This window comes from Porites lutea, chromosome 4 (assembly GCF_958299795.1).
Source record: "Porites lutea chromosome 4, jaPorLute2.1, whole genome shotgun sequence".
NCBI classification, from domain to species: Eukaryota; Metazoa; Cnidaria; class Anthozoa; order Scleractinia; family Poritidae; genus Porites; species Porites lutea.
The window spans coordinates 40,414,823-40,428,185 of NC_133204.1; the positions used below are offsets into that span (position 1 = coordinate 40,414,823).

Genomic DNA, 13,363 nt, shown 5'->3' on the forward strand with positions numbered 1-13,363 from the left:
AAAAACGTCTCGTTGAAGAAAAGAGGAGTAACATTGCAAGTAAACAATGCCTTTTCCTGAGTTAAAAAACATTTTAAAGTCGGTTTTAATGAGTCCATCCTCGAGTATTCATCGCAGAATTAGTGCGCTTAAACAAACAAACAATAAACAAACAAGCGATTTTAAATATTTTGCCATTTTAGAAATTGCACATTTAAGTTAATCCCAACGGCTGGGTGTCAAACCAGGTAAGTTTCAGCTAGGAGCAGCTGGGAAAAATAATTTTCTTCTTTTACGAAACTGTTGTTGAACTTGAATATGTGTCTGGCTTTCGCGCTGTCCGAGGAATCATGAGGCATACCTCGAAAAAACATACCAAGTTCTTCCCGTGTTCTTGGTCAAAAATGTGAAACAGTTAACTCATAATTCTTACTTGGAAGCAGACCTTGTTCCTTTTTGCTCAACTTTCTCCAAAATGTAGTTATTTCTGTTGAATATTTGGCTAGAACGAGGTGCAAACTGGAACGATGTATTAAATTCAATGTGGGGAAGAAACACATTTTACCTACCTTCACAAGATCTTCAAATTTTCCAGCCTAAACCGCAACGAGACCTGTCCCAAAAAGAATTAGCGAAAGTAGACTAACCAATAACTCAACGGAGACTATCTTTCCGGTTTTAGTTAAAGTCTAGGACGAATATACGAAACATTAATGCGTACAGTCCGAGAATGGGTGCGTCCGAGAGATAGGCACACAAACTGTCCTTAAATACTTTGCGCGAAGCTACGCGATTGTAGCCCCGTGGGATTAATTCTAAAAATTCGAGACGTCTTCACTAACCAAGCAAATTTTATGTCAGAAAGCCTTCAACGTTTGAATTTTTAAAAGAAGACAAAAAGTTTAGTCTGCCTCAGTCAAATGATAAAGCACCTTAGCTTAATTTCCGACAATCCGAGCTTCCATCCGCTATATATTGATTTCATGCGTAATATTTTTCTGGACAACTAGATAAAGCTAAATTACAGGCACTGATTTTTCTAGATTTTATCACCTCTTGGGCAACCCCATTTTTTCCTTTTACAAAAAAGCCAAGAAACTCAACTTCCCGCGAGTAAGCTATCGTCCTAGGAGATGGGAGTAGGGTTGATAACCTGTTTGAAGGACATAAAATGTTAAGTGATAGTTCTATAAAACTGATCACAATTCAAAGAGCGCACAGTTAGCATTTGAAACGCATGACTTTGATACCCAGAATAGCCAGAAAAGGAGAGTTAATCAACAGTAATTTAATTTTCAATTTAATTTTAGCTGAGCATTAGTACTGACAATTACTTTGTGAATGCCTTGGATGTGATGAAATGGCAAACAAGGTCATTTCTCTCAACTCTCAAGACCCCGGTGGATAAAGAACAGTAAGTAAGATGCCGAGTACAAGAAGTCTTTTTTCTTTTTGTCAACTGTCAAATTACGCCCAGGGGGTACTCATGGCAATTCTTGGTGGGGGGAGGGATGTACGACACCGTTGTCCAAATCCTGACCCTATTTCAAACCAAAAAATATGATTTTTTACACCCGTTGTGAGCTTAAGCAGGAACAGTTTTTTAAGACACGTTTCTTACCGGCCTTTGACCATTCTGTAAGTACGCGGAATACGATTTTCCAGACCAGATTGTACTATGAGTATAGAGGAAAACCAAACTTTAAAATTTGGGCATGTTGAATTACCTGAAAAGTTCCCACAAAATACAACTCCGTGTATTAAACAAAGGTATCTAAAAATAGACAGCCAACCAGCCATATAACTAATGTAATGTAAGTAATGTACCCTTATTTCTATTAACTCCTTACAGATGGTTTACTGGACCTCAGCTGGTCAATGCTTTTTACTTACCAAACACAAATGAAATAAGTAAGAAAAATTTCTATGTTTTTTAGTTATGTCAGCTATTGAACCTTTTTAACGTAAAACGTACTCTCCCTGAGGGCTTTTGCACGCGAGTGTTGTATAAATTCTTGTGTTTAAGTTTTAAGCTTGTTGTGTTGGTAGAACCACGAGGCGCGAGCACCTGTTTCGGACAGCCGTCTTCGCATGTTTTTAGGTATCTGTAGAATTCAGAGTCTCAAACTTCCTGCTCAAAGGAGTGATTCGAGAACGTGTGGGTTCGCACGCCAGTAAACCCATAGAAAGTGTGGTGTCTTCCAAATATGGTAAGCACCAGTTGGTTATGAAGAATTAGCCAGGGGATTGCAGCCAATCAGAAACGGCGAAATATTTTGAATAAATAATAACGAACTTTGTAGCATTGTGCACGATTTATATTCAAGATGATTTCCACATATTAATGTGAAGTATTTTGTGGGTTGTTTTGAAGATTTGTGTCATGTGGTGTTTAGTTTATTTCATGTTTGTACTTGACCGTGCTTGTTTGTAGATCTTAAGAGTACTCCGTATTTGTGTTGACAGGTTTTTTATTATTATCTTCTTTTTAATGAGTTTGTCAATGTAAGTGTTATTTATCTTGTGGTTTTAAATTCGAGTGTTGGTACTTAAGGTGGACACACTTGGGATTATAGTTGCTCGCAGCTGACCTTGTAGCCTGCGAAAACATCCGTTTCTCCGCGCTCTTCGCCGCTGGGACGTTTCGCGCGGAACGTCCCCAGCGGCGAAGAGCGTGGAGAGACGGATGTTTTCGTAGGCTACTAACCTTGTAGGTTGTTTCCTACATGAGAGTGAAGTCCTATTGTCAAGTGTAGATTGGTTAATTACACTTGGCATGTTTAGCCGTGTAGGTTTGTTTTAATCCACTTTGGTGATCCACAAGAAGTGCTTTCAGTACTAAGCCCAAAAGCACCTGCATTTCAGTTATTTAAGTTGTCAATATTTGGCTCAGTTAGAGGTTAATTTGGAGCAGTTTAATAAGAGGTGTGTAGAAGAACAAATAATGAATAAAGTACTCAAAAGTTGTGATCCTAGATTCACGGTGAGTCTTTGCTTAGCAAGCGAGTTGCTCGTACAATCAACCCCAACATATTATTGGTGGAGAACCCTGGCATCGCTCATAGTATCTCTCACAACTAAATACAGCAAAAGACAAACCTTCAAAACAACCTACAAAATACTTCACAACAATATGTAACACTGCAGATGGCGGATGCACCGTCAAAACATGTCTGGTAAATTAAAGCAAGTAGTTTGTTTCTGGGACAATATTTCAGTACTGTAGCTGTTTTTGACCCTATGTCAACTATAAATTACCTACTGTAGCTACAAATAAATAGGGAATAGTTAAGTTAGTTATAATCAATGTTAACGAAACAGTGCAGTTTAATAGGCGGTCTAGGTACTGAATGTGGGTTGTTTGTTCTGTTAGACATTCTGGCGGGAATCCTGCAGCCTCCTTTTTATTATGGTAGAAAAGCACCAAGGTATGACATTTTGCATCATCAGTGCATTTGCAACGTTAACATAAAAGTACCTTTGTCCGCTTTCCCGCACTTTAAAGAAAACTGCTGTATTTTATAGAAACGGTCAAAACGCACCTGACTGGAGATTTTCGTTTTCATGCACGCAAAAAGTTTAAAGGTTTAACTTGGAAGTTTTGTTTGTTGATTGATTGATTGATTGATTTTTTTGCCTATAGGCTTCGTCCCCTGCTTGCTTGCAAGGCTCTACTATTCACGTAATTAGTAAAACGTCCCTTAATTAACAGGTCTCGATCTTGGTAAATTTCTATCTCTGTTAGATTAGCTTCAATTAAAGCCACTAAAGTTTGGTCAAGTTTTATAAACTCGTTCCTCTGTTTAGTTAGTATATGGCTTAATGATCTTTTTCCTTTGCTCCATCCCTTTGCTTCTGCAATGTACCATGTTTTTGCTAAGGAAATTCGATGGAAAAGTTGATAAATTATTTCTTTATCAAGATGAAACGTTTTGTATAAAACTAGATTAAACTTTACTGATTTTGATTTTCGATTGCAGAGCGGTAAACTTTGGGGCAATTGGAATGGTCCTTGCGCACGAGTTATCTCACGGATTTGACGCAACTGGTTAGTAAAATGCCTAATGATACAATCTAGGAGCCCTTTAGAGAATAGTGTCACCAAGTCACCATAGGCGGCTATCTGTCATGACCGTCTTTAACAGCCTCATTGCCAACACATCTTGTCTGTTGTGTAAACCTGCCAAAAGAGCAAAAGTCGGCGAAAGGTCACCTGATGGCAGGTTAGGCCGATGTATACCTTCAAACCAAATGCCGTGATACCTATTTCCCAAGTAAATAAATCCTAAAAATGAGAATGAAGCGTATCTCAATGGTTGTAGTGCCCGGCCCAAAACCAGGTATAGCCTTGTTGGTGCACTTTTATATTTCTTACGGAATTTTATGTACAAGTTTGGATGCATCTCTTCATACCCCTACGGTGAAGGAGTCGTTTTAAGTCCCCGGCAAATAACTCCGCAATAACGCTTTTTTATGAAGGGATTTCTACACCGCCTCTAGTAGACCTATTTTTGTCCCACGGTATCCTGACTGCTAGCTATTCCAGCAGCTGACGTGCTTTTTCAACTTCATAGTGTTTCTCACTAGGGGTAGACTGCGAGCAGTCTCTCTTTTGCTCGAAAATCTGTCTCGCGCCCTCGCAACTCGTGCGACTTCGCTGCTCAAATAGTCTCGCTTACAGGTTTTCGAGCTAAAGAGAGACTGCTCGCAGTCTACACTAGGGGTCAATTCATGAAGCTTTTACAAGTATTGCTATTGCTTTCAGACTTAAAACAATAGAGGCACTTATAAAATTACACTTGTTGAAGTTTAATTGAAATGACCCCAGTAACCCTACTTGCGAAGTTTTCTAGCTTTATTAAACCTAATTCTACTTTGCTTTGAAAATAAAACTTCTTGACTTTTTCAATTAAGTCTCGTTTAATTTTTGATTCACCAGGAAGGTATTTCAACAAAGAAGGAGAAATTATTGAAAACTGGTGGAGCAATTATACGTCACAAGGCTTTAACACGAGAGCGCAATGCATGGTGGATCAGTATAACAAATACCCAGTGGATGGTGGGAACCAGGGACAAACCCATGTAAGTCACGTGTCAATAGGGAGCCAGGATGTTGAGGAGAGCATTCGCGTTCCTTTAAAATTTATGGAGGTTATTTCAGCTGGCTGAATTGGTCAAATATATGCCATTTTTCCTGGCGCTGAATTTTTATGGAGCACATCAAAGTTTTAAAATAGAAGAAAATTTGTCGTCGGGAGTTTAGGTCCTCTATAAATACGTTACATTGAAAAGTTTCACGTTGTAGTTGTGCAGTGAAGGCGAAGAAAACAACTAAGTTGATAAATAAAACCATTTTTTTTTTGTTTGTTTCACTCTCCCCACTGACGGGCATTTTTTAGAAACTAATCCTTTTAGTTTTTGACTATTTAATTTATAAACTGAATTGCGTAGCAAGCATTTCCGTGCGGTTTCTGAGCGAAGAACGAAGATGGAGAGTCGATCAAAGACCGCTCGGCCTCGGTCTCTCTTTGCTCCGAAACCACACGAAAACGCTTGCTACGCAGGATAAAAGAAATAAGGGGAAACTACAGAGGCTAATAGCAAGACATCTTGCTTCAAACGTTTATTCGTCAGTTAGCAATGAGAAAAAGTATGGTTCCTGGTTTGTTACCAGTTCGATTCATTTCGCTCTGTCAAGAAAAAAAGCATTTACCTTTGAAAATAATCATATTTTTAGAAATTCTAAATTAAATTTTCATTTTCCTCTCGTGATTTTCGACCCCGTTTTGTCCTAAAACAGATCGACGGAAAGCTCACATTGAGTGAAAATATTGCAGATAACGGTGGCATTAGACTGGCGTACTGGGTAAGTTAACGCGAAACTGAGCTATCAAGGTTTGGACTGGTCTTTGAATTAGATTCACTTGCAAAGTAGTGAAGACATTTAAACATAAAAATACTCTTCCAACACACCTTTTAGAGAAAGAAATCTTTGGACTACAAGGCAATCTTTAATACCCGCTCCTCCTCCGGTAAATAAGACGTACGCATTTATCGTCTGATGATTCTAGCGTCTTCTGTTAAGTGCGTCGTTCATACGTTAAGTGCATCTAGTAAAGTGGGATGCCGTAAACTAGGGTGCATTTATGCCGAACTCGTCCAGAAGCAACTAGGAATAGTCGAGAGCAGCCTTCACAGGAAACACTGTTTTTTCAGTGTTGTCGTTTACTTTTATGCATCCTGTTTTGAAACCAGACGACTTTAACCTACAGGACGTTAAACTTCGTCCAGACGACTCGTCAATTCAAGAATGGCCAATGCCGTCTTGGAATTCTTGGAATTTGATAACGGGGAACAGGCCAGGGGGATGAACAATGCCAATAATTATAATTTTATTCTAGCGCCTGTTTGATTGAACCTTATTCTCACCTCCTGAAACATTGGTCCAAGCGTCACACTAGATGATAGTGGGCAATAAGTAAAGAGCCATCTAATTCCTTACTGTGTTTTCTTTAAACAGGGATATAAGAATTGGTTAAAGAAGAACGGCGGAAACGAAGCGCTACTACCTGGTCTCGACAAAACAAATGAACAGCTGCTGTTTATCAGTTTTGCTCAGGTAAGTAAACAGAGAGTTGTAAATTCAAATTAGTGATTGGACTGAACTATACCTTCAGAAAAGTCCTTCGTCGGATTTAATATGGCGTGACCTCTCGCGACTTCGTCGCTCGGTCGGCCTCTTCGCGGCTAAAAACGGCTCGCTCCGCTCGCCAAGAGGTCGACTTGTAGCAAGTCTGGGGCTGAACGAGTGGAGTGATAAATCTCAAGAGGCTGCGGATTGGATTAGGGAAAAATAGATAAAAAGGGAGATAATAGCGTCTAGTACTGAAGTGGTTAATTTAGGAATGTGGCATTCAGCTGTCTACTAAGGGCACAGTTCGATAAGGGAAGAGCAGTGTGAGATTTGGCAGAGTGTTTGAAATCATGGTTTCTCATTTTCCTTTCTATCCTTTAAAAACGATACCTGAAAATGATCACTATTTTGAGTGTTAGAGGAAGCTTTCTTTTTTCCACTGAAGGCTAAAATCAGGGGCACCCAACGTCAATTTTCGGAAAATATCTGTTCGGAAGACGATTTGAGATCTAGAATTTTCGGAACATTTGCTGTAAAATTTCTTGCTTGCCTGCCTCTCCTAGGATTTTCGAACACCTAAAAAATGGTATTGTTGCCCATTTTTAACGGATTTTTACCCTATAAAGGTCACCTAGAATTTTCGGGAGCCTTTTTTCTGGCTGAAATTTTCGAAAAGGCAAGTTTTGATCCCTACAATTTTCGGATCACTAGACTTTCAGCTATTTAGGGGATAAAAATAACTCTATATCTACCGTTTAAATACTACAATACGTTTAATAATGCTATGTTTAAGTGGTTTTGAACTATATTCTCGTTGGGTGCCCCTGTAAAATCAGTAAGAATTAACTGATATACGGAAATGTAGTAAAATCAGTTTTCCTGATAGCTGACAAATCGTCGCAAACGAACTGATAAATGAGATTCGAGTACGCTCAGCCGCGGCAGGATTAGCTCAGTCAGTAGAACGCTTTAAAATTAGTGAGAAATGAAGGTAACCCCTTTGCGCTGCAAACCGGGCTACATCTTCGCGTGGCTCGGATGACCGCGTAAAATGTCGGTCCCGTCTCCAGTTGAAGACGAAAGAATAGTGTTCTCAGTTAGTACTTTCGTGCTAAATACATTGACTCTCAAATAAAGTGCATTTTTTTAAAAGTGCACTTCCCACTACACCTTCTAAATAAGCAGGTCATTTCATGTCTTTTAGATGTGGTGTAGTTCATTCAGACCATCAGCGGCGTACAATCTGGCCAAGGCAGATACTCACACATTGGCAAACTACAGGTGACTACTTAACATACACCATATTCACATTCTTGCTAGCTACGGGCTGGTTTTACTCGAAATTTGACACTTGTAGCTTGTTTATGATTATGGGTCTCATCTCTAACAAGTAAGTCATTTATGATCACGGGCAGGGTCTTATTTTTAAAGACTAACTGGATTCTAAATTTTTAAACTGATATCTGCCAAACGTTAAGTTGATTTCTCGAATTCTCTGGCAAACAAGAATCACCCTCCTAGCCAAGTCAACTAAAGCGAGCGTTAAAAAAATGGACCCCTTTTGCTCCAGTCAAGGGCTGACAATAGCGCTCGTGCGCGCTCTGATTGTCACGCCCTTGATCAAGTTGACCCGGCTGGGAGAGCCAAAGTGTTTATACATGGAGAAAAGTTATGCCGACTAGGAGGATGACCTTTAGCCTGTTCCAGGCTTCAAGAAAGTCGGGTCCGCGGGGACTGAGAAGGCGGGAACATGAAAATTAAAACGGGTACCTTTCACTTTCGCACGTGTCCCCCTCTCTTTCGCGTCTTCCCCACTACATGAGAGCCTGGAACAGGCTAGATGACCCTTCCATCGAAAAGGGGTGACCCGGCTTGGCTTCTCGCCTAGCTGAACCAACGTTTTGTTTCACATACGGTTCTCTATGTTTTGTAAGAAAATCTAGGAAAGGCTGGCTCGCTCACGGTAGCTCAGTTAGAAGGGTGACCCTTCTGTCCAGAACAAGTTTTCTTTATATGAATGAGGTCTCACTTGTCAAAGGAGCTGAAATAACTGAATTGTATTTTTTTGTTTTTGTTATTCTACAGGGTCATTGGCTCGCTGTCAAATTTTGAGGAGTTTTCGGAAGCCTTCAAATGCCCCTCAGGTAAAGGGATGAATCCGGAGAAGAAATGTCAAGTCTGGTGAACACAATATCGTCAATTTAACCCCGTTTTCTACAATTTATAACTTAGCTCTTAAAAAATAACGTAAGCTAAATCATTATAACAAGATTCTTGATTTTTGCCACATATATGCCACATGATAACGGCTCGAAATTCGGCTCATCCTCGGTATAAGAACCTGTTAAACTCACGGGTGACGTAAAACAAAAACAAAACAAAGAAATCAACACAGCAGAACCTAGAAAAACAAAAGGTGCGAAACAAGGAAAAAGTTCACAGGTTCTTACACCGAGGTAAACCAGGAAATTCACACTTTACACACTACACCTGTCGCCGCAAACTAAAAGAAGTGTTTTAGAAAACTGAATTAACTCCGTAACTAATCAAACTATTTTTCTAAAGCTCTTGTTGATGTCATGGCTTCTAGTTCGCACATAAAACTTCCGCTGATGAAAGTGCGTACCAGCATAAGGACACGTAACGCCTTACTGATTTACTTTTTGGGTTTTTTGTTCTGTTTTGTTTTGTTTTTTCGTTCTGGTACCAACCTTCTTCTGATGATTCTCGTAACCCTTTTATTCCCTGAGGCCAAAGTCGAAATTCAACGAAAATTCCAAATTTCACTTTGTAAAAAGCTGAACAACAAATATTTTAATTACTATGTTAAAGTACAAGTGGCGAGGTTTTACTTGAATAATAGCACCCTAAGATTTTATCCACGAATTCAAAAGTCACAACCACTCTATGGGCGTCCTATGGGACTGCATTATTCACGTTAGGAATAAAAGAGTTAAGGGGCCGATCGTTTGACTTTTGAGGGGGGTATGGGTGATTTCACAAAAAAAATATCCTGCAGACTGATTTCGAGGAAAAAAATTCTTGCAAGGAAATACCTGGCGAAAAAAAAATCCTACGCTGAAATAAAATCTGTCATGGAGTATAATGCGGGAAAGTATCTTACACCGTTGTATTTCGGGAAAAAAATTCTATCACCAAAGGTCAAAAGGGTCGAAAAATTGTATCACAAAGCAAATCACTAATCCCCCCCCCTCCCACAAAAGTCAAATGGTAGGCCCCTAAGTCAGTCTCTTATACTCATGATCAGGTAATCTACAAACTGAAGCGTTAATTTGTAAAATCGACGCCTCGATTAATGGCTCTTATGTATGATTACGTCACACGAGCTAGAATTTCACCACTAAGCTTCGTTCGTAAACATAATTCTTCTCATTTGCACTCTTTATGCGTGGGTATTCTCGCTTTTCATCTCTACTGCCTTTGGAATTCATTTATGCAAAACTTCGCAACTTTATCCTTTCAAAACGAGGCGAGGCGGTGAAATTTGCTGTGCTGACGTGAACATGCATAACGACTATTCGTCGTATGAATGCTAATTGCACATTTTGTAATATAACGAAGAAATGCATATTTTTTACTTCAGGATTAGTTAAGAAGAAATGTTCCCCTTTGAACTGTTATCGCTATAGAGAGCACGCAGATAACTTTTGTTCTACATTTTATGAATAAACTCGAGTGTTGTACACAATCCGCTTGGATGGTACATTCCATTGGCAAAATATTGTACCTGAGGCTATGGCTACTACGTTCACACGGCACTGAACCAATTTTCGACCAGCTACAAAATTTGAGCGGCCACTTTGTTCACACGGGATCGTTCAGTATGTTCGCTCAAAACTGTCTTTGCTTAAGCTCCCTAATGTCTACACTACATTATACAATGATGTGAATGCTACGCGCGCTGTGATTGGTCGTTGCCCATGATCTATTAGAGTACAGATACATGGCTGACGTCACGGGAAACTTGTTTTCTTTGTTTTGTTCAACATACCACGCGGTTTTGAAAATGTTTGTGAGATTATTTCGGATTATGGCAAGTGAAAGCTTCGGAAAAAGTTTAGCCGGAGCTATTTACAAAGAAGAAAAATGGAGAAACGGAGACCAAAAAAGCTATTGACTACTTGACAATGCCTAAACTTCAAGAAATCTTCACAACAGTTTGCCATCGTGTGTCTTCGCTACGAGAGACTCGCTGTTTTGCAAAATGTTTTCGCTATTATTATTCTTTGAGCAAGAAAAGACGGTGAAAAACTTTTCGAAGAAACTGTACACAAGTAAGATAAAGAAGAAGCTAAGATGAAAAGTTGGGTTTGGGACTTAAAAAATGCCTAAAATAGCACAAATCCTCAAAAGGTCAAGCGGTTCGAGGCAGGTAGTGTATCGGTCTTTTTCTTTTCTGATCATTGTATAAAACAAATAGATTCCATGTTGCCGTGGGTCCGTTCAGTAATAGATCAGAGAGGACGTCAAAATGTGGTAAAAACGACAGTGACACACTTGCCTGCGGCTCGTGTGCCACTTCTTTGTTTTTACGACATTTTGACGTCATCTGTGATCTATTACTGAACAGACGCACGGCAACATGGAATCTATTTGTTAAGGTGATTCCATAGTAAAAGAACCTAACATAGATTTTAGCTAAAACTTGGTACACTGATGCAACAAGTCAAGAAGATGATAAAAAAGTAATAAAAAGTGGGGGTCAACGTGCTCGTTTTGACGTCACAATGCTGACAAATACTGCTATTTAGGACCCCTTTACAAAAACCGCGAGCAGCGCAAAACTAGACAAAAAGGAGAGATTTTTCGATGATGCATGTGACATCACACAGAATTTGACTTTAATGTATTGTTTATCCACTTACGTACCAGAAAAATGCCTTTTAATGCCCTTGTTTTTACTTTACGCTCCAAAGGAAGAATTAAATTGGACGCGCGCTCTTTTTGACCCGTGATGGCTCAATCCGTACAATTTAGTAAAATTGCCAAAAAACTGAACATAGACTTGTGCCAATTTTTTTCTCATCGAAAGGAAGCACTGTCCTTATTAAAATCATGAAATAAAAAATGGGGGTCACCGTACTCGTTTTTGCGGTAGAGCTGCAGAAAGTGCGCACCAAACGCATTTTCTCCGATTTTTGAGAGAGGACTGGGGCGGGTTTAAAAATAGAATGTATGCGAAAGGGGAAAGAAAGTATTAAAAATCCGTTTTTACAGAATTTATATCGAGATATCACATTTAGGACACAATGTGATAAAGAAAGTGTTTAAATGAAAATCAAAGTGAGTAAGCACAAGTTAAACATCCACTATCGAGGTTCTCCGAGAGGAGGTCGAACTCAGCAACACGCGTACTGCTTACGTTATGCAGATTCCCAACAGATTGAGTCTCACCTCGGCAAGAAACAACAGCAAGCAAAAATTCCAATAGCGTTTCTCTTCAGTCAACTTCATTTTAATAGTATTACTTCACCTGCTCTTTTTTACGGCGGCCATCTTGATATGCGCAGTAAGAGATGCGCAGTGCAAAACTAGGGAATCACCTTAAGTATACAGGACGATATCAGTTAGTTCTTCTGTTCACACGCGGATTCTGTGACGGATCGAAGCTGCGCCGCGCCGATCTTGCCGTTCCTGTGCCACTTTTTGGCGCAGTGTGAACAAGTGTTCAAACTCTACCGGATAACTTTTCGTGCCGATATAAAAAATCTCTTCCGTATAGTGTGGACACAACCTTACGTCACAAAGTGACGTCACATTTCAGGAACATCTTGCGTAGTCAATGCTTCAGGAGAATCCTGAAGAATTGCCCCTGAAATATTGCTCTCGTAAGTCCGTTTTTGATACAAAAACAGTATTTGAGACCATTTTTCATTACGTTTTTAAAAAGGTGCGTAAAGATGTAAATATGAAAGTACCACTAATAGCGGAGCTTCCGCGCGCACGCGCTCCATTGCTACAGAAATTTGTCTCTAATTTTTGGTCAGTTTGCAGGGCTGGACATTTTTCTTTCCTTTCACCCAAACCCTTCCTCAAAACGCAAATGGAGGGCTCCTAACGTTTACAAATGCAGTGACTTGGGTTATTGCTTTTACATCAGTAAACAAAACATTACTGCGCAGGCACGCGCAGCAATCCTATTTAAAAGCAAGGGTTTTTCTAGATTACCAAACAAGTAGAAGACAAGGCAAGTGGATGACAAATCTTTTAATAACCACGTGCCCAGAGCTTTTCCCATAGAAATGTCAGTAAGCAAATATCCCTTGGTCTGGGTAGTTAGGAGTTCGTCGTGTTCACCGTAAATGCTGCAATTAGCGTCCTGTTTGTTTAATTGCCTGAGTTGAGAAGAAGGGCGCTAATTCCAAGGGGGCACTTACTTGAAGGGAGGGAGCGCTTATTTCGTTTTTTAAATTTCGGCCTCAGGAGAGCACTGCCTTAAATCTCAGTTCTGTTTTCTTCAAGGTTCTCAAAGTTTTAGTATTGAAAGTCTCCGATTCTACTTCTACTTCTATACTGCATATTCAGTGATTTAGTGTTGGGGCACTTATTTGAAGGGAGGCGCTTAATTGATATTTCATAAGGCTAAAGAAAGCCGCCAATTCGAAGGGGGCCAATTAGCTTTGGTCCTTTCTTAGACGCTAAGAAAATATCATCATCATCATCATCATCATCTTCATCATTATCATAATTATGGGTTAGAACTACACTGATTAACGGCACATGACTTGA

At 39.6% G+C, this 13,363-nt stretch overlaps 1 protein-coding gene across 1 annotated transcript in view; it reads left to right on the forward strand.

Moving 5' to 3' along the window:
- LOC140933576 (endothelin-converting enzyme 1-like) overlaps positions 1-10,322 on the forward strand; it is a 23,093-nt gene extending 12,771 nt beyond the window's left edge. Inside the window, exons 9-17 of the mRNA XM_073383180.1 lie at positions 1,290-1,393; positions 1,832-1,890; positions 3,353-3,407; positions 3,960-4,027; positions 4,919-5,061; positions 5,780-5,845; positions 6,500-6,598; positions 7,818-7,894; positions 8,699-10,322. Coding sequence (XP_073239281.1) covers positions 1,290-1,393; positions 1,832-1,890; positions 3,353-3,407; positions 3,960-4,027; positions 4,919-5,061; positions 5,780-5,845; positions 6,500-6,598; positions 7,818-7,894; positions 8,699-8,798 — 771 coding nt within the window. The 3' untranslated portion in view covers positions 8,799-10,322. The remainder of the gene's footprint in view (positions 1-1,289; positions 1,394-1,831; positions 1,891-3,352; positions 3,408-3,959; positions 4,028-4,918; positions 5,062-5,779; positions 5,846-6,499; positions 6,599-7,817; positions 7,895-8,698) is intronic.
- The last annotated feature ends 3,041 nt before the right edge of the window (positions 10,323-13,363 follow it).